The sequence below is a fragment of the Vulpes vulpes genome, chromosome 13, assembly GCF_048418805.1.
Source record: "Vulpes vulpes isolate BD-2025 chromosome 13, VulVul3, whole genome shotgun sequence".
Classification (NCBI taxonomy): Eukaryota; Metazoa; Chordata; class Mammalia; order Carnivora; family Canidae; genus Vulpes; species Vulpes vulpes.
Window position 1 is genome coordinate 57364424 of NC_132792.1, and position 22643 is coordinate 57387066.

Consider the following 22643-nt stretch of genomic DNA (forward strand, 5'->3'; position numbering starts at 1 on the left):
GAAGACAGAACCATAGACATAGAAAACAGATCATTGGTTGCCAGGGCCTGAAGAGGGATTGACCATAAATTGTCACAACAATTTTTGGGAGTGATGGAAATGTACATATCTTGATTGTGGTGATAGGACATAACTGTATGCATTTATTAAACTTACTGAACTGTATGCTAAAAAGGGTAAATTTTACTGTATTTAGATTATACCTCAATAAACCTAACTTCAAAAAAAAAAAAAGCCAGATTCATTCCTTTATCAGTGACCCATATATGGAATTGACCCCAGGGAAATGTGGAAGCATGACGTCCCCTTTCCTGCATTCTCTGAATATGTTGGATCCACCTTAGAGTGCACTAAATTGAACTTAGAGCCTGGTTTAGAGTTTCTCCGAATGCTAGTGGTTAGTTAAGGCCTGCTTCAGGCTCTCTAGGATAATTATTAATGTCCAAAAAGTGGTCTAAGCCTGCCTGACTTCAGGGAAAGGATCTGTGTTTCCCATCTGGGAACTCTGAATTTCATCCAGGCAGTGGACCAGTCATTCAGGCTGATTGCTGCCTGGGACTCCCTGCAGTGTCTGAGTGAAAATGTTCTACGTATGTTTGCTTTATTCATCACAGCAAATGTGATACTATAGATTTATGTTAGTTTGGAATATTTAACTGTCCAGAATAAAAACAGTTTAAATTTCTGGATACTGATTTTCTTTTCAAATACTTTCTAGCAAACATTTGATAGCTGAACAACTCTCTGGGAGTATTGCACTAGATACTAGAACATACAAAAATAACTTCTTCTTGTCCTCCTAATAAGCTAGATACTAGCTTAATGTAGTCTTCAGTGAGCTAATCATCCTGTGAAATTTAAAATCTGCATATCACATGGTGGTTTCAATGAAGAGCAATCATCCTTACATGTAAGTTGAGTAAAGAATGCATTTATTTGGTAAAACGGAACTAGTGAGGATTTGCTCACTGTTTTTGCTCTATGTTTTTCAATAGATCCTAGTTGGAAGTTAAATATATATTGGTCACTGGATATTATTGAAAGCAAAATCTTTTGTGATAGTGCAGGAAGTTTTTTGGAATCTTCTAGCTTGGTATAATTCACCAAATATTCCTCACTCTCTCCTTCTGGCCTGACACTTTCTACATTTTTCTTCATCACTCTTGGATGTCACTGAGTAGTGCTTACTCTGTGTCTGTTACTTATATCACTCACTATCTAGGCAGCCTCAAAGTCATAAACTTCCTTCCCTGTCTTTTTATTTTTACTCAGCTTTATTTAGACTGCATTATTAATCTCATAATCTCACCAATACTGGGTAAACAGAGTAGATTAGTTAAAATACTATAGCTTAATTTCTAGTTAATAGTTTTATCATTGCCTACCTCAGTTCGTTCACGTTACTTTGGAACTCACTTGCTTCATATAAAATAAAAATAAATCAACCATCTAACTAAGCACTAGCTCTCCAATGAAGTGTAATATATGTAAATTACTATTTGCTTGAATGTGACTTCTAGTCAACACAAAATGAGATTATGGTAAGAGTAAAGGATGATGCATACGTAGCACAGTACTTAGAATTTATGAAATGAACAGTTCTACAACAGAAAAGAAACAGGAACCAAACTTATATTAAATGTGTCTGCTGTGTACTAGGTATTGTGCTAAGCCCTATATGCATTATTTTGCTTAATTCTCATAATACTGTGAGGTATAAACTATAGTGTTTATATATTTGCTTCATTTGCTGTATTACCTGTAAGGGTTTATGTCCTTAGCCAATCAAGCTGAGTTGATCCAGTGTGTGTGCTTTGACTGGAATTCTAGGCAGACCTCTCAGTGAAAGGACGACCATGAAGTGTAACATGCCACAAATCTAATGGGTATTTTGCTCTACTTTTGATTACTTAAATTCTGCTCATAGTTTTTTTTTCCTGATTAATTAAAAGTCTCTTTTCCTTAGTAATTATTCCATAATATCTTATAGTTGTATACTAATTTAAAACTAAGAAAGAAAAAGCCTTCAAACATGTTAAATATATATTATCACAACAATAATACATGGATTTATTATAGACTATATTCAGAACTTTTGTAGTACTAGATGGTCTTAAATGATAGTACATGTAGTCCCTTTCCCTTGAGGTAATTGTAGTCTAATGGAGTGTGTCAGCTAGGATGCTTTTGGCTACAAGTAACAGAAAACCTGACTCATGGCTTAAACAATGAAGAACCTTGTTATCTCCCATAATAGGAAGTTCAGAGGAAGGGTGAACTCCAGGGTTGGTTGATAAAGTAGCTCAGCAATGTCAACAAGGACTCAGGTTATTTCATTTCTTAGCTCTGCTTCACCCTCTGGCTCATGGAAAGATGAGCCACATTCTCTGTGTCATTGCCATTGTAGTCACATTTAAAAGAAAATGAGACATCTGATCTTACTGGTCTCCTTTTAGGGGGCAAAGACATCTATCTTGGGAACTTCTTCAGCCATCTTTCCTTCATGGTGTAGGCTTCGATTGGGTCATTCACAAGCCCATCTCTAAACTACTCACTATCAAGGGAAATGAGATCGCCGTGAGTTTATTTTTATTTTTTAAAGATTTTTAAGTAATCACCCAACATGGAACTCGAATTCATGACCTGAAGATCAAGAATCACATGCCCTACTGACTGAGCCAGCCAGGCGCTCCAAGATCATCATGAGGTTTTTTACTGACTGAGCCAGCCAGACACTCCAAGATCATCATGAGGTTTTTTTTGTTTGTTTGTTGTTTGGGTTTTTTGATTTATTTATTTGAGAGAGCAAGAGAGCAGGAGGAAGGGCACAGGGGGAGAGAGAATCCTGAAGCAGACTCCCCACGATGACACAGGGCTTGACCCCAGGACCTTGAGATCATGACTTGAGCCAAGATCATGACCTGAGCTGAAATTAAGAGTCTGTTGCCTAACCAACTGAGCCGCCCAGATGCTCCAACATCACCATGAGTTTAAATGCCTGGGGTAAAATGGTTATTGAAGAATCAACTACAGGAACTACTGCATGAGGAATTAAATGCCAAATATATCATTTTAAATTTTCTAGTGGACTCATTAAAAAAATTTAAAAAGGTAAACTTGATCTTAGTAATATATTTTATTTAACCCAATATATCTAAAGTATCACTTCAACATATAATCAACTTTTAAAATTATTGAGGTATCTGGCAGCCCGGGTGTCTCAGTGGTTTAGTGCCTGCCTTCAGCCCAGGGCGTGATCCTGGAGACCCGAGATTGGGTCCCATGTCAGGCTCCCTGCATGGAGCCTGCTTCTCCCTCTGCCCGTGTCTATGCCTCTGTGTGTGTGTGTATGTGTCATGAATAAATAAATAAAATCTTACAAAAATAAAATTATTGAGGTATTTGACTTTTCTTCATATGTCTCATTTTGGACTAGCCACACTTCAGTGTTCAATAGCCACATGTGTTTTGCATTATGATTTGCTCCCTGCCTTTGTCTCCAGTCTCATCCTTCACCATTTGCTCTGAAGCTAACTTCTACCCATACTTCATGTTCTGGCAGTTTTGATGTTCCATGTCTCACGCTGTCTTGCATCTGTAGCTTTGTACCTCTTCCTTCTGCTTGGGCATTCTCTCCTTGCTCATAAGAGGAACTTTAATTGTTGTATCATCATATCTAACCACACTGTCACTGCAGTCAAAAGCCTCTCCCCAAACCAACTTTCCACATTATTGTTGTTACACTTATCAAACTGTCTTCCCATTGTTTTTCATATTAGTCTACCGCGCTGGGCAGTGACTTCTGTGAGGAACGGGACAGTGTCTTATTCACCTTAATATTCTCCAGGTGTATGCTCTGACGCAGAGGCGACGCTCAATTCATGTTTATAGGATGGGATTGAATTGAATTTCGAAGACAATGAGGTTAACTTGGATTTGGTAGAACTCATTTGGTAGAATTAGTGAGAGAAATACAACCTTTGTCCCAGTATGCTTTCTCTCGTGGTGGCCTTCTAAGGACATTATTTGTGAAATCATTCTGGTACCCACATGTGTAGAACTCAGAGTATTTACATAGTCTGAGCATATGTATCTGTCACTAGGAATCCATCATATATTTCCATTAATTCTCTCACTGATCTGTTTGTAACCTTTAATTTGTCTAACCTAACACACATATGCCTACGACCTTCTCAGTGTCCTGCCTCCTGATTCTGCATTCCATAGTGTAGTACACAAGTCAGTATCCACTGAATCCTGTCATTTCGTGTTCTGAGACTGCAGTCCTCAGAATCTAAAGAGGCATGAACTTCATAGGTTTGAGCAATGATTACCTAAGACAAGTAAAGCTTTTTATTAATATGATAAGGACACCCTTAAGTGGCATTATGTAATAGCAGACCCCATAGCATCATCCCAGAGGTATCTGTAATAGAGTTCTGGCATTCTTTGTATTACATAAATTCAACGTGAGTTTTGGAACTTTAGCTGTTTTACTTGCTCCCCATATCAAGCCACAGTGCTGAGTGCCATGGGGTGTTGACAGAAAGAGTACAATCACTGCCATTGGCAGCTTCTCTGGGATCCTGTAGCTGCCAGAATTCAAAAGGTAACTTGATTTTCATTTACTTTTTATGAAACAGGATGCTAAGAGTGATATTAGAAAGGCACATCAACTTTAATGTTTGAGAAATTGCTTTCACATTTCCTGATTTTTTTTTCATATTGAAATATTTCAAAATATTTCCCCTACTTGAAACATACCCCGTGAGTATAGGACTAAAATTTCTTCTTCTGACTTTTAACTTTATCATATGACATTCTCGTTTTACACAAATATATATTATAGTTAAGGAATTTAACCATATCTTTTTTCTTTACATTTTATGTTTCAGTAATTAGCCCAATAGTTTACATAGTGTTTTGTTTTTGTTTTTTGTTTTTCTTTGAGATATAATTGACATATAACACTGTATTAGTTCTAAGTGTACAACATTTTATATAAAATGATTACCATAGTAAGTTTAGTTAACATCTATCACCACACATAGTTACAAATTCAGTCATATCTTCAAACAAAACATTTCAGTAGAAAGTCACTAGGAACAGCTTCTCACACTGGATAGTTAATTCTTATTGATGGACTAGAATAGCAGTCAGCAAACTATGGCCTGCAAGCCAAATCCAGCCTACCACCTGAATTAAGAATGGTTTTTAGATTTTGAAATGATGGAGAAAAGATCAAGAGTACTATTTCATGACATTTGAGAATTACATGGAACTCAGATTTTAGTACCTATAAATAACGTTTGATTGGAACTTAGTCATGCTCATTCATTAAGGTATTATGGAATGGCCACTTTCACTCCACAGCAGCAGAGATGGGTGGTTATAAAAGAGACGGTATTGCCTGCAAAGCCTAAATTACTTACCATCTGCCCCTTTATAGAAAAAATATGCTAGTCTATTCCAGGACTAGAAGGAAGAAACATTAGACATCCACCTTTTGAATTTTGTATCAAATGGTTATTTTCTACATGGTCATTCAGAGTTCATTCTTTTTTAGAACGGAGCCAGTTTTCTAGAAATACTTCCCATATTATAGCATAGTTAGACTTGACTGTAAATTTTGGATATATTTACTGTACAATGGAAATCAATTTTATCCTCTAAAGGAATAAGTCTTTCTTCATCAGTAATCATCAGAGCATTGAAAGAAAGTTACTTTTGTCTTCTTTCGAAATCCTGTTTAGAAACACTTCATAGCTGGACTTTTTTTTTTTTTTAAGTAGTAGGGACTATTCTCTTGTTTCCATAGTGATCTTTCACTTCTTTCAATTCAGATGTATAGGCAGTTTCTAGAACCAACAGTGAGTTATAGGGGAAGGTAGTGGGAAGACTAAATATATATTTTATAACTGACTCATGATTTCATTTATGCTTAGTATAGCATGACCACATTTCTAAGAGGTTGCATATATCCAGTGATATTGTGCACACAAGTGACTTATTAACTTGACCTATAAAATAATTTTGGACTATAGTCAAAACCCATTCTTTTTCCCACGTTTTCCTGAAGTGATGAATAACAGCTATTTTAATCAACAGAATGTGTGAAATTTTAAGTTTCAAGAAACCTCACTGTTCTCAACTACACTAAAAAAGATTTTTAAGGTGGTTACTTGACCTGTACCCCAGCTTACCTGTAGTTCAGTATTTCACAACATATTAACCCTTTGAAGATAATTTCAGAACCAAAAATACTTTCTATTATTCTCCCTAATAAGCTTTGTTCAATTTGACACCTAGATACATACTCCATGTCAGTAGTTTCTTAATTTTAATTCAGTATTCTAATTTTATATTATTGGAGTAGGAACTTAATATTTCTACTGTTCTGTAGATCTATATATTTGAAGTTGATTTGAAGATCATTGGGGAAATATTCTACAAACCTTTCTGTTAACAGTTCATACTAATGAATCATAACCAGATACATTATTAAAACAATAAATACCATATGTATATAATTGGCTAAATGGATGTGAAAGTTATAGTGGAAAACTGTTGCCTATATAGACTTTTTTAAAGTGACGATCAATGGAATATAGCTCCCTAGGCCACAGATTTGAGAGCATTATTGCCCACTGGAGGTCACTTTTATAACCTAAAGAGTATTACCTTCCTCGTAAACTCAAATTATGGTGTTGTGTATGATTTATTATACTATTTAAAACTGAAAAACAGAAACCTTCTCTCTCTTAGTAACACACCTTCAATTAAGTCATGCCTCTCCCCATTTCCAATTTTTTTTTAGACAAACCAGTTATTTTTCAGAATATTCAGTTTTATTCTTTAATTGCTGCAAGTTATTTGGCCTGCTTTCTTTGTTTCTAAGTTGGCAGCCAGTGCCTTTCCAGATCACATATTTTTAAAATACCCTTTAGTTAAATTGCTTCTCTTTGCATCCTCTGATGAAAGAATTTGAAGACAGATTTAAGCCCCGAAATATTTAGCATATCTGAAATTAATCAGAGTCAACATAATGATAAAAAATGTCTGTTACCCTTCATAGGCAATACCTGGTACCTTTGATAAGAAGTGTCACCATTCTACCAAGACCCACACTTAAATTTCTCACTCTGAAGGACTAATATGCCAGTAGGCTTCCCACCTGGTTTACCTAACCTCATATGCAGAGAGAGGTCATGCCTTCACATAGGTTCTTGCTGTAAAAGGAAACATAATAAGAAATTTTTCAGCTCAGGGACAGATTTGCTTGGCTGTCAGAGTTTCTGTTTTGCTGATACATTTCTACTTCCTAGGCCACTATGTGCTGGTCTCCTTACCTAGCATATCCTTACTATCTTTTTGACTGAACCTTGAACTCCGACTCTTGGTTACTTAGCTCCTCTCTGCTCTGTTGGTTTGTCTTGACCTACTAGTACTTTTGTTCTGTTTGATTTTGTGCTGCCTAACTGACCCTTAACATTGGCTTCTGACTGTTGTCTGTCCTTCTCTGTTGTTCTCATATTGCTCTTCAAATCCAAAAGTGCCTATGATTTACAGAAGTCCATTTTATAGGTATTATATTCTACAGTCATTATAAAATTGAGAGAATTATCAATTGACTTGTTGATGGGACTGATAGTCTGTGTCCTCTGATATAAGTATATATGTTAAAATGTTCAAAAACTTTCATACTACTTGGTAAATAGTTACTGCCCCATATTTCACCCATCATGGCCTCATGTCTAGGACCTATAGGACCTCCCCATGATCTAGGAACTAATGGATCGTTTCTTGGGCCAACAGGAGTTTCCAGGACTGTTTTGTTGTTTGGTTTTATTGATTGGTGTTTATGCCACACAAATTATTAAAAATGCTAAAAATATCACTTCTTTCAGAAATATATGTAAGAGTAAAGTTCTTCAAGGGGAAGGCATAGAGACATCTTGAAGTGATTATTTTTCTTAAAAGATTTTTGAAAATTTCCATAGGAAATTAAGAAGCATTTTATTAATTCAGCAATCATGTACTAAGCATGTCCATCACTGTACTAAGTAGTAAGAACTATTTCCAATTTTGTAAACTGGGAAAGCCCTCATATTGGGTATAATCAAAAGTTGGAAATGGTATATGTGGGAAGTCTCTGTACTTTCTGTTCAATTTTACTGTGAACCTAAAATGCTCTTTAAAAAATCCATTTAAAAGGGAAAAAATATTGAAGAAACAACAGAACACATACAGAAACAATCGAGGACTGATTACAAGGTGACATGATTAATGTCAGAAATGTTGACAAAATCTATATATGTATGAATATTGAAAATCTGTGGAATACCAAAGTGATCAAGAGCAGAAGAGTTCACCTGATTAAGCTGCTTTTAGGAATTGATGAACCAAAAATTGGAAGACAAATCATAAGGGAAAACAACGTAAGAAAAATTAGAAATGTGGAACTTGCAAAAGAATATGTGGGGAAAGAAAAACTCAACTTGGTGGGAGTTCCAGGAATAAATGATGTTGCATAAGATAAATTCAGTCATTTTGACAGCCAGGTTAAGCAGTATGAATTTTATGCTTTTTGCAGCAAAGAACCATTCTTTAGTCAGTAATAAGGGATATGATTTGCTGATATCTGTAAGATCAGTTAGTAGCCAGATGCAGAATTGATTGTGGTGAGGATGAAAGCTTCTATCATAGTAATTCAGGAATGAATGGGTGCTGGTTATCTTGAGTGTGTCTCTAAAAATGCCAAGAAAATATCTCTCTCAGAGACACATTGCATAAAAAGAATCAGCAGACCTTGGTGACCAGCTGAGTATGACAAAGAAACAGAGCAATTAAAAATAGCTGTAGACACACTACCAATGCAGCAGAATGAGAGCTGGACAGTTGTTTTCAAAAAGCAACAGTGAAACTAGACAAAATTATCAAAAAGAGCAATTTTAGGACTCTGGAAATTGACCAAAAGCACTCAACAAATTTATTCATGGAAAAGCATTTATTCATGGAAAAACTAGTGTACTTCAGGTAAGAAAAGTACGATTCTGTGGTGTTCCTGTCTTGAGCTGCTCCCATGCCCCACCTACAGGCTCAGTCAGCATAGTAGTTCTAGAAGGATGAGGAAAGCCATGAAAACCAGCAGTTTCACTGGACGAATGACATCATTTGATTGAAAGTGGAATGTGAGAGACACCTGGGTGGCTCAGTTGGTTGAGTATATGCCTTTGGATCAGGTCGTGATCCCAGAATCCTGGGATTGAGCTCCATGTCGGGCTCCCTGCTGAGTGGAGAACATGCTTCTCCCTCTCCTTCTGCCTGCTGCTCCCCCTGCTTGTGTGCTCTCTCTATCAAATAAATAAAATATTAAAAAACAAACAAACAGTGGAATATGACATCTGTGCCCATAGGCATTGTGAATAACAGTAGACATCTTGGTGGCAAATAAATAGGAGAGGCTAGCTAGCACCTCAGTAAACCTGAGGTTATAGTCTGGGTTGGGGTCAACAACAAACCAACAGACTAGACAGAAATTTACCAAGATTTGGGAAATGGTGTAGTGAAAGGGACTTTGATAAACCAACACATATTCCTGGCTGATCAACAGGGTTCATACACTTGCATGAGAGACCAGAGAAGGAAGCTCTCTATATATCCCTTGCTGCACATGGAATTCTGCACATAGGCAGAGGAGATGCAAGAGGGTCTGGCAGAAAGTCAATGTGAGAGAGACTTGAGAACTCCTTGAGGTTTGAATGAGTTCCCCAACCCAAACACAGCTCCATTGGCAATGTAGAAGCTTTATTAATTTATTGTGTTTGATCACAATTACTAATAAATAATTGACTTTATTGACTAATAATTGACTAATATAAGTAAAGACTGTAGCAAAGGCAAAAGAAAAAAAAAAAAGACATGCAGCTTAGAATAGAAGAAACAAAATTGTCTTTATTTGTAGGTGACATGATCCTTCCTGTATTAGGAAAATCCTAAGAAATCAATACATATACACACATACAAAAAACACCTATTAGAACTTAAAAACAGGTTCCTAAAGTTTTAGGATACAAATAAATATTTAAAAATCAATTGTATAGGGGATCCCTGGGTGGCTCAGTGGTTTAGCACCTGCCTTTGGCCCAGGGCATGATCCTGGAGTCCCGGGATCGAGTCCCACATCGGGCTCCCTGCATGGAGCCTGCTTCTCCCTCTGCCTGTGTCTCTGCCTCTCTCTCTCTCTCTCTCTCTGTCTCTCATTAATAAATAAAATCTTTTAAAAATAAAAAAAGCTTTTACATTGAAAGCTACAGAACATTACTGAAAAGCTAAACATCTAAATATACGAGACACTCAACATTCATGGATTAGATGACCCATTATTGTTAAGTTGCCACTGTCCCTTGAATTGACCTATAAGGTCGATACATTGTCTATCAAAATCCCAGGAGGGATTTCATTTTGTTTTGTTTTGTTTTGCTTTTAGAAATTGACAAGCTGATCTTAAATTCAATGGAAATGCAAAGGGTCCAGAACAGTTCAAACAATTTTGAAGGGGAAGAACAAAATTGGAAGACATACACTACTCAATTTCAAATTTTTACTATAAAACTACATATTCAAGTTAGTGGCATGAGGATAGACATGTAGGTGGATGGAACAGAATCAAATGGAACAGTCCAGAAATAAACCTTTATATTTAAATTCAATATATTTTCCACAAATGTGCCAAGGAAATTAAGTGGGAAAGCATTGTTTCTTTCCAAGACATGGTACTGGGAGAATTCTATATCCATATGAAAAATATGAATTTAGAGTCTTAACCATATACAAAACTAATTTAAAATTACAATAGACTTAACTGCAAATCCTAAAAATGTAAAACTTCTGTAAGAATCATAGGAGAAATTTCATGACCTTGGTTGGGCAAAAATTTAGGTTCAGCACCAAAAGCATAATCCATAAAAGAAGAAATTAGTAAATTGAACTTTGTCAAAATGTAAAACTTTTGTCTTGCAAAAGACACCATTCAGAAGAAGAAAAGGGGGCACCTGGGTGGCTCAGTTAGTTGAGCGTCTGCCTTTGGCTCCAGTCATGATCTCAAGGTCCTGAGATTGGACCCCTCATTGGGCTCCTTGCTCAGTGGGGAGCAAGTTTGTTTCTCTGCGCCCCCTCCCCACTTGTTCTCTCTCTCTCTCTTTCTCTCTATCGCAAATAAAGGAAAAGAAAAAGGCACTGACTAGAAGAAACTTTATAAATCATGTATCTGCTAAATTTCTTGTGGCTACAAATATACAAAGAGCTCTTATGAACACTATAATAAGGCACTCAATTAAAATGGATAATGATATGAGTAGACAGTTCATCAAAGAAAATGTTATGATTGGCTAATAAACACCTAAGAAGATGCTCAACGTCATCAGCCATCGGGAAATGCAAAGTAAAATCACAATGAGATACAACTTCACACCCACTAAGATGGTTATACTAAAAAAGGTGGAAAATAACAAATGTTGACAAGATGTGGAGAAACCAAAACCTTCATGGATTGCAGGTGGGGATGTAAAATTGTATGGCCACTTTGGAAAATAATTTGGCAACTTCTTAAGCTAAATTTACCGCGTGATCCAGCAATTCTACTTTTATATCTACTACCAAGAAAAATTAACGTATTTTACACAAAGACTCCTATGTGAATATTCATAATAGCCCAAAACTGGAAACAATCTGAATGCCCCCTAACCGGTGAATGGATAAAAAGTATGATATATCCACACAATAAAATACTATTTAGCAATAAAAAGGAATGAACTGATATATTCTACAACAAAGAACCTCAAAAACATGCTATATGAAAGACACCAGTCACAAGAGACTACATATTGTACCATCCAGTTTATATAAAGTTTCCAGAAAAGGCAAATAATCTATAAAGACAGAAAGCAGATTGGTGGTTGCCTTGGGCTGGGAATGGGAGGAGGAAATGACTGCACATGGACACAGAATTTTGCAGTGACAAATGTTCTAAGACTAGATTGTGTACAACTTTCTAAGTTTACCAAAACTATTTGTAAACTATTTGCAATAGATTAACCTTAGGGTATATAAATTATACCTCAGTAAGGGTGTTTAAAGCCACCTTGACAAGCTTCAAAGCCTGAGACCAAGAGGATTAGAAAACCATTTATGATCATGGAAATTTTGGTAAGAAATCATTTGTTTGGATCCAGAAACTCAAGAAACCAGCAAACTCTGTGAAGACTGGGTTTTGTTTTGTTTTGTTTTGTTTTCCTATTTTGACACAGCTTACAACAGAGAACCAGACATCATCATGCATTTCCAGGCCCAAGAATTGCAGTCTCTACTTGGTCCTCAGCCCTCTTCATCCCCGTATGTACCTCAAGGCTGAGGACTTGAGCTTGATACTTTTTCCAACCTCTTTTGCCTCTTATTTCCAATTTTCTTAGCTTCAGCTTTGTGACCTGCCTCAAATTTCCTATGTTCCTGACCTCAATTCCTGTTAATTATTATTGCTCCACCCTAACTCTTGATCATCATGTTTCCTCCTGCCCAGCCCGGTAAACTGATCCTGACTTCTGATTGTTTCCTTTGCTTAACTTGTTTCATTAATTTTTACATACTTAAAAAAAAAAATATCTCTGCCACGTTTAACCCTAGACTACACTCTAGTTCTGGTTAGGCCTGCCACGCTGGTTCAAAAGAAAACTCATCTTTCTCTTGGAGGATCATGATTTAGGTTTTTGACATTTTACATGTCAGTTCCAGAGGTGATACTCAGATAACTAAAGAGTTGAGGTCAGAGTCACAATGAGAAATTAGGGCTAAAGGTATAAATTTGATCCCCCTATAAGCACAAAATACAGGAATTAACCAAAATATACACTTTGTGAAATGCTACAAGGTAAGGCCATGCAGAACCATTGGAAACCAGGAAAGGTTTTGGGTTTTTTCCAGAGTTACAAGTTAAAAATATATACAGAAAGGATTTATCTTCCCTTCAATTATCTAGGTTAATCATTGTAGTGAAAACTAACTGCTTAAAGGGAAACCAACAGATATGGAACCAGGCTAGTTTGAAAAAATCACTTAAGGTTATAAAAAAAAAATTCATCCGATAACCTTGATGTGAAAGAAATGTTTAATCATTTTCTAGTAAGAAGCTGACTTCTGTTCTTAGGTCTTATACAAAACACGAACCCAACTATGAAACTGCCTCCCCCACTAGGTGGCAAAAGTAAGCTGCTGGAGAGAAAGAAAACAACAGGACTTTTGTGCCCTCCTATGTCACTTCTTCCTAAATGATGTGACCTTAAAACTATCATTTTGAAAAATTCAAACACTGTATCCAGTTGAAATATACAGTCTGTGTAGTACCTACGCTTTCCTGTAAAATAGAGGAAGGAAGGATGAAGATATACCTTGTGTTGATTTTTGGTAACAAAGACTTAAGTTTGGGGACACACTATAAAATACTTAAATATTTACATAAAATACTAAAGAGAAAATTACCCTGGCCACTCACAATTTCGTCCCAAAATTTTTTGAGAAATACTATTGAAGCCTGAACTAAATTTTACCAACTTTGTAAGCCACTATATCTGGTAGTACCTGATAGGAAGTTATCAGAAGTCCTAATTTAAACTAATACCAATCACTGCAGATTGCTCTCCCCTCTGGGCTTGCATGAATATAAAAGGTTTCTGGAGGTCTCATTAATTTTGGGGGCCTTGGAATACACTTCAAGATAGCCTGAGACAAAATAGCCTGTTCAAAGTGTGCTATTTAAAGGTTTTCTTTATGAGGGTCACCAAGTATTAGTTCACTTTTATTTTTTAATATTAACATTAGTAGTATTTTCCCTTCTATTAGGAGTATTTTTTCTTTCTTTTTATGTGGGTTTTACTTTATCCTTTTGCCTCCAGATATCTTTGGAAAAGTAGCAGACGACTGCTTTAATTCTGAAAGAAACAGACCCCCTCCCTCAGGTTTGTAAGCCCAGGCCAGAACCACCAGACAGTCACAGAGTTTCCCTGCAGCTCTCGTCCTTCAAAACCAGAAACAGTATAAAGTTAGGGGGGACAGTGCTCAAATCTCAGCCAAAAGGCACATTTTAAAATCTCTTTCTCTCAAGTACATGCTCAGATATCCACGGTGCATCACTTGTCCAAGTGTTCTTTTTTTAATAGTCTAATTGAAGAGCAGCCAGTCATTTATTCATCCATTCAACAAATATTTATTCAGTATCTCTATGTGCCAGGAAGAAAGAAAAAAAAGAAAGAAAAGAAAGGAAGAGAAAGAAAGAAGAAACACTGTTGCTTTTGAAACTAGAGGCAAGGTGCTTGGGTGTTTTGTTGTTGTTCTAGATGAGTAACTTTCAGATTGTGACTCACGGTTTAGGTCAGTTCCATGAAAGGAAACCCTATTTTATTCATTCTTCCATTACAGTCTTCTCAATTTATGTAGAAGATAGAACCCTGAGCAGAGAATCATGTATCATCTCAGGAAATGAGCCTCGCTATGACTTTAAGCCTCATTGATTTGGAGGTTTTAAAATTTGACCACTTATATAGGGTAGTAAGGGATATATTAAGCAAAACTTCATTATAAAGCACTTCAGTGTACCACGTATTCATTTTTGTTTTATGCCAAATGATGTTCCCCACGTACGCTTTCATATGCAGTATATCTTTTTCACCATTACAAAGAAACCTATCATTCAGGGCCTATTGCCTAGTCCCTGGCATCAGTATTGTTATGGGCTTCTACTGTCTCATTTTATGAATGAGGCTGATCTCTAGTCTCACCTCCAATTGAATTTATAATTGAGAGATTAATCATTTCTATTGTTGGCTTTGGAGAGGAGATTACAGGCAGTAACAGTTCTTGCCACTGCTTTCTACAGTGACTGCTCAAGGAAGAATAAACCCAGAATAAAAGATTATGATTACATAAAACTTAATCCATTCAATAAACCTTTATTGAATGTCTGCCGCATACAAGGCAGTGTGACAATATATGGGTCAATGGATCTGAAGATGTGTGTGTAGAAAATGGATGCTCCCCCTGAGGAGTGATCTACCATGGTTAGAAGAAAATCCATAATGCAAATGAAAGATCACTGGCCTATGAGAAATATAAGCAAAATGTTTAAGGAATTTTGAGGACAGGGCAGGGAAGTTTTGGGCTAAGAAAATTTTATGCAGGAGATGGCCTTCTCTGTTGACGGTGAAGCATGAACCGGATTTCCCTCTAGTCAATAGAGAAAAGGGCGTTTAGTAAAAGGCCTTTGGTCTGGCTGCAGGGCTAACAAGAGCTCAGGCTCTGGGGAGGGAGGAGTGAGCCTTGTTCAGTGGACAGAACTCTGGTTGAAATACAGCCGTAGTCTTTAGATATTGTGAGAACAAGGAGTAGAACGAGAGAGAGAGATCAGACTGTGAAGGTCTTGGAAGGCAAGACAAAGAATTTGGAGTCCACCCAGTGGGTCATGAGAAGCCATGAAAATCTGTACATATGCAAAGCAGTTATGACTAAAGTACTGACTGGCATAGGACACATATGATTACATTAAGCAAGAAATAATTTAGCACATTAATTTGAGACATATCTTTTTTTAATTCTAAAATTCTATGGCATAAACAATATAATACTGCCCTCTTGATAATATAACATTATATCACTCAGATCAATTAGTTTATTTCTTTAATTGGGAACATATATCCTAAAATACTATGCAGTGCAGGAAAATCCTACTGCAACATCATGGCTATTCTGCTGCACCTGAATGCTTTGCCAGAAAATAATTTCTAATTTTAAGAAAATATTTTTCACAAATCAGGTAATCAGGTCTTTTGAATACCATTGGAAGGAACCCGAAGAATCGTATCCTGTGTGCCACTTCTGGACACTGCACCCACCCCACCCCACAGTGGCTATAGAAATGGAAACCCCTTCTTTCTTTTTCCTTTGTGGAATAATTGGTACTTTCCCAGGATTAGCTGCTCCTGGAGAAGAAACAACAGATAATTGAAAACGTCTTATTTACATTTATATTTTGTTTGACATTTGTGGGCCAAAAGACAAACTGCAAATGGCCTTGGTCAGAAACAATAATCTTATTAAACATACTTTTGGAAATACTCATTGGGTTTTATATATATATACATACATATATATATATTTTTTCCATTTAGGCTGGAATTGTGGATTCCATGATAGGTAACGGAGAACAAAGAACGAAGTCAAAGGTTCTCTCCCTGGAAAAATATGTTAAACATTATAATAGAATTTGTTCAGGAAACTGACCTAAGCCTTTACCTTTAGAAGTTTAGAGCCTGGGAAATGTTTTACTTATCCTTGCTGAGGAAGATTTATAGAGAAGTAAAATGTACTAGTATCCTCCTTTTGTAGATAAGGCATCTGGAGTGTGTGTATATGGAATGTATAACATAATAGCAACAAGTGTAATCGATATTTAAAAGTTTTAAGACATTGAATATAAATGCACAATTCTAAAATAGGTCATACTTTGCCATTAATATCTATTTTCTGGATTTAGGTTATATTTCCACTTAAAAGGTAATGTTATTCAAGATAAAGTTTTAAGACCTAAGGTACTTAGTTCTCCTCTTATTAAATAACATTTTAATGAGAGTTCAACACTTTTATTTAGTAAATATCCTACTGGGAAGGTTTCCGCATTTTCTTTTTTTTAGTAGGAGAGTTTGCACAAAAGGAGTGTTTTCTTATTATCAAATTAGTTACTTTGAAGTATCCGGCAGATTACATCAGTCTCTTATTTGAATTGGTACTACAAGAAGACATCTATTGTACATCATTAGTGATGCATTAAATTGGTTATTTATGTTTTAAAATCTAAGCATAGTAGAATCTTTTGTGTTTGCCTTCGAAGATTGCTGTTATAATAAAACATTTTGAAATGAGTAAAGTTGTCCTTTTGGTTCAGTTAACGCATCACTGGAGAACCTAAAGATTTTAGTCCCCAACCACCCATCTCCTAGTTTAGTAGGAAGTGAGAAAACCACAAATATCTTTATATTTTAAGGAAAAATGTTACAGATCATTTGTATAATCACTTTATATTCACAGTTCAGAAAATAATAAAAGAGGGACGCCTGGGTAGCTCAGCGGTTGAGCATCTGCCTTCGGCCCAGGGTGTGATCCTGGAGTCCTGGGATCGAGTCCCGCATCAGGTTCCCTGCATGGAGCCTACTTCTCCCTCTGCCTGTGTCTCCGCCTCTCTCTCTGGGTCTCTCACGAATAAATAAATAAAATCTTTAAAAGAAAACAAAGAAAAGAATAAAAGAATTGTTGGTCACATCACTGGTCTCAAGCTTAAGTTTTCTAAACATTTGAACATAATAAGATAAAATATACTGTGCTATTTTATCATGATCTTATATTATTGTAGTGGTCTGTTCTTGTGACCAGTAAGATTATGTAGTTATAATATTATTATAATTATATATTAGTATATTATATATTATAATTGTATATTATTGCCTTTATTATAACTACATAATATAATTATTATAACTACATAATACTATATTATAAAATAGTTATTATAAAGTTTATAATTGGAATTGTAACTAAAGTATATATTGGAAATCTTGTTTTCAAGCTTCTACTTAAAAAAATTTGTACAAATGATGAAAAGCAGAGGACCAATAATATTTTTTTACTGATCACTGGCAGAAATTAGTATATTTGGCTAAAAGTTTCCCACAATATGTTCTGTAATCCAGTACTAGGAATGGTTAAAACTGTTTGTTTAGTGACTAAATATATAGTAAGCCAGGGATCCCTGGGTGGCGCAGTGGTTTAGCGCCTGCCTTTGGCCCAGGGCATGATCCTGGAGACCCGGGATCAAATCCCACGTTGGGCTCCCGGTGCATGGAGCCTGCTTCTCCCTCTGCCTATGTCTCTGCTTCTCTCTCTCTCTCTCTCTCTCTCTCTCTCTGTGACTATCATAAATTAAAAAAAATATATATATAGTAAGCCATATTAGCTGGACCGGTAGACTGGCAGAGAATGGATCTCATGCTTTTTTTGAATCCCTTATAGTACTAGATATATATATATATATTGAAATATATGTATATTTCAATAATGACTGTTAACCATAACCTCACCTCTAAATTCCCTGAGAAAATAAAGGATAAATAAAATAAGACATGGAGTCCCAGCTTCAGAGCAATTCATAAGACCACCTCCTTTACCTAAACACTACTTGCCTTGGACTAAGAGGTATTACACTTCTGATTAAAGTTACCCCTACCTCTGTGGTCTAGAGTCCATCTTCTGGGATATTCTGCTCTTCTAGGACTTTGTTTCCCAACAGTTGCCATCTGCCTGTATCTTCTTCTCTAATGTCTTCTCTCCCTCAACTTAAAAATAACCCCTTCATTCTAAAGTCTTCCCCCTCCGTTATACCTTCCTTTCTGAGCTATTATATTATTTTCTTCTTTTTTTCTATTGCCAAACTATTTCCACTTACTCGTCTCTTACTTACTGGTATATAGTGCAAAGGAATACAGTATGATTTTTATCCTAATCACACTATAGTTGCCCTGGCCATGGTCACCATTGTGCTAATAATTGCCAAATACCAGGGCCTAAACTCATCCCTCATCCTAGTTGACCTTTATTGCCTTATTGCTTCCCTCCTTTGTGAAACCCTCTTCTGCCTTGATTTAATCTTTTTCTTTTGACTTCTTGTCTTCTGGGGGCCCCTTACATGCTGCTGTACCTAAGTTTTATCCTGAGGGCTGAGATGTCTAAAATCTGTAGTGCAGATTAGCAAGCTGGAAACATGGGCAGAGTTGTTACGATCTTTAGTATGAAATTTATAGGGCAACTGGCAGTATGGAAATTCAAGCAGGATTTCTGTGTTATGGTCTTGAGGCAGAATTCCTTCTCTGAGAAACTTTAGTTTGCTTGTAAGATGTTCAGCTGGTTGGATAAGGCCCACCCACATTATCAAGGATATTCCCCTTTGCTTAAAGTCAGTTGATTTATAAACGTCAATTAAATTTACAAAATACCCTTATAGCAACATCTGAGCTAGTATTTGGCCAAGCAACTGGGCACCACAGTCCAACCAAGTTGACACATAAAGTTGACCATCACATTCTCTAACCAGCTCTAGGCTTATGTTTCCTGGGATAGTTGGAGGACATATAGGTTGAGATTTGACACGTGGTTCTTGTGCTCAACAGTCTGGGTTACCTTGGGCAAGTTTCTTAATCTCCCCAAATAGCAGTTCCTTTGTTTTCATAATTATTGGTCTGTTTGTTTTCATGACATATTTATTCTCTTTGTATCAGTCCCATGCCTTTCATAATGCTGGTGACATAAATACTTGATGCATGGATGCAGTGCATAATGAATGAAAGCAGGAAAAAGATTTGAAAATTTTTAAAAAGATTTTATTTTTAACTAATCCCTACACTCATTTGGGGGCCTTGAAGCCACAATCCCAAGATCCAGAACCACACACTCCACTGACAGAGCCAGCCAGACACCTCAAGATTTGGGTTTTGAAGTCACCCAAATGGAGAACTAAGATTCAGACTTCAAAATCAAATTATAACTTTTTACTAACAGATTTCTTTAGTTAAAAGAAAAATACACGTACCTACATAACATGTATTGTGTGTGTATTTATTTATAGAATGAATGCAGCCACAGTATTTACACACATATATATTGTACAGTGTATGTCTTCTATGGCCGTTCATGCAACAAACATTGAACAACTCCAAAGTGCCAGGCAGTCCACTAGGTATAGGCCACATAACATTAAGAGTCTCCCTGAATTTACCTTTATTACTCTCTTCACTGGCTTCAGTAATAAATGTTTACATTTTTCTTCAGAAACCAGACAGTAGTATGTATCACCCTGGCTCTGCTGAATTCTCCTTAAGTAATACAAATCAGGTAGAAAGTTGACTTCAAATAACATGATTTTATCTGAGAGGCAAATTTACAAACACAACATATGTTGTGTTAGCATATGTTATGCTAATTATTAAGGGATCAAATATGTTGTTATGTTGCTCCCTCTAAATAAGAATTAATATCGGCTTTCACTATATATAATGTTGAAATACATTTTAGAGATTTTCAGAAACACTACTTGTATTTTGACAAAGCATGTGAAATGTTAATTATTAACTTTTTAAAATAAGATTTCTGTTATACAATGGTTTATAATTATACAAAAACACTTGAGTGTGCTATTATTTTTATAAATCTGAGGGGGAAAAGAAGGTTCCAAAGATTACAGTAATATCAGACAATACCTTTATATAATTTTTGTAAAGTTTGGTATAGCAAACTCATAAGCTAATTGAGATGATGTACAATTGTACCTGGAGATAGATAACTTGCAGGAGTCTGTCACAAGTATAATTGATAATTGAAAAGTTGTCCTGTGATGCAAGCAGGTTCTACCCGAGTCTTTAAATTACTAAGGTGTGCAACATAGCTAATGGTTTATCCATTTTTCTCCATTAGAATCTATCATCACCTGTTTTTTTTTAATTTTTATTTATTATTTATGATAGTCACACAGAGAGAGAGAGAGAGGCAGAGACACAGGCAGAGGGAGAAGCAGGCTCCATGCACCGGGAGCCCGACGTGGGATTCGATCCCGGGTCTCCAGGACCGCGCCCTGGGCCAAAGGCAGGCGCCAAACCGCTGCGCCACCCAGGGATCCCTATCATCACCTGTTTTAATGAGCATGGCCTTCCCCAGTAATAGGCTGCCATGAATTGATAATGATATCTGTTATTAAACATTAATTGATTGCTTTGCTTAGCATTGATTTGCTTATGGTGTGGTTCACTAATATAAAAACTATTTCATATCATTTAGACTTTTCATTTCATTTAGACTAAAGGAAACAAAGCAGAAAATTAAATAGACTTAGTCACTGTAGGAGTAACTTTGAATGTTTATTCATTTGAAAACAGTCCTATGATTCTTAGGATTACGTAAAGACCTAAGCTTCAGATGTAGGTCAAATCTGCATCATATAATATGAAATGGGGACTTGGCGATTATTTAATAGACATAAACCACTTTAATAGAGTAATCCACCCTTTGGGATTGAATTCAGGAAATAGTTGCCAGTTCTTTACTTCTTAATGATTGTTAAGTGTTCGGAGAAATCATCCCCAGTTTAAAAATGCCCGATAAGATCGGAAAGTAACAAATCTTTCCTGATGAAAGTAGACCTCTCATGGAAGCATTGAATCTATAATTTTCATATCCTTGGCTGAATTTTATGTGATTTCTATTAATATATTAATTTTGACAATAGAGTAATAGTAGAGCTTTTAAATAGTAGTAGAGTTTTTAAAACTGAAAGAACTCTTAGCAACTGTCTGGATCTCTGCTGTCCAATATGTTAACCATTAGCCACATGTAGCTACTGAGCACTTGAAAGGTGTCTAGTCCAAACTGGATACATGCTGTAGGTACAAAATACACACAGATTTCAAAGACTTAATACCCCTCCACCAAAGTATAGAATCTCATTAATTATTTTATTGATTAAATATTGAAATGATAATATTTGGCATATATTGCATTAAATAAAAAATTATTAAAATTAATTTCATCTGTTTCTCTTTACTTTTAAATGTAGCTGTAAAAATTACATATGTAGCCCACATTATATTCCTGTTGGACTGTGCTGGTTTAGATCAACACTTATTTTAAAGATGAGGAAATTGAAACTCAAAAAGGTGAAAGGATTACCCAAACTTGCACAGCTTATGAACGCCAGAGCTGAAACTCAAACCCAGGCTTTCTGATACCGACACAGTTCTTTCCATTCTAGCTTACTTCTTTCAAATATAGCAGTTAAACACAGAGACACACACATTCCAGAGTGTATACGTCTAAGTACTGGTTCCTCCAAAGTGGCCATGTTAGCATCTTGGGAGGCAATGTATGTTTATTTTAGTGATATATTTAAGTTTCCACTTTCAGAAATGTCTTCAGAATTTTCCAAACATTCTTTTGGTAGCAACTTTATCACTTTTTGTGGTGGCTTTGATTCCTAGAAATAACTATAAGTCATTTGGAGATGTCAGCTAAGTAGCATTGTGTCTGAAATTGTGGTCATAAAAGAAAGCAACTTTGTGTGTGTGTGTGTGTGTGTGTGTGTGTGAGAGAGAGAGAGAGAGAGAGAGAGAGAGAGGAGAGAGAGAGAGAGAAGACACACACATTCACACAGTCTTGTGAAAGACAGTTCCAAAATGGAATTCCACACTTTATTAATTGTTGATTTCCCAGATGAATATTAATAAGACAGTACTCATTTGTATACATAATTTCTGAAATATTTTAATCATTGTTATTTTATAGTCACATTTTTTCATTAGATAAACCCAAGAATTAATCTTAACTATACACATTTATATTGAGCTTTGGAAATTATTCCCCCTGGTTGCTTATGATTTACTTTAAGAGACACTGTCTTTAAATGTTAGTAAATTAAATAATGAAGAAAGTATCAATTTTTATTGACATTTTACTTGACAACTGAAAGACTATAATATGACATTAAATAGAGAAGACATTAGATA

General features: G+C 35.9%; 1 protein-coding gene across 42 annotated transcripts in view; it reads left to right on the forward strand.

Annotated features, from left to right (window-relative positions):
* Positions 1–22643, forward strand: part of STAU2 (staufen double-stranded RNA binding protein 2) — a 295961-nt gene that overhangs the window by 204205 nt on the left and 69113 nt on the right. For 5 of the 42 annotated variants that reach the window (XM_072734493.1, XM_072734479.1, XM_072734475.1 and 2 more), the window contains one exon: positions 2457–3390. The exons of the other annotated variants lie outside the window; for them this stretch is intronic. In XM_072734493.1, the coding sequence (XP_072590594.1) occupies positions 2457–2546 (90 nt within the window). In that variant the 3' untranslated portion in view covers positions 2547–3390. Of the gene's footprint in view, positions 1–2456; positions 3391–22643 lie in introns of those variants that run through there. 42 annotated transcript variants of the gene reach the window in all.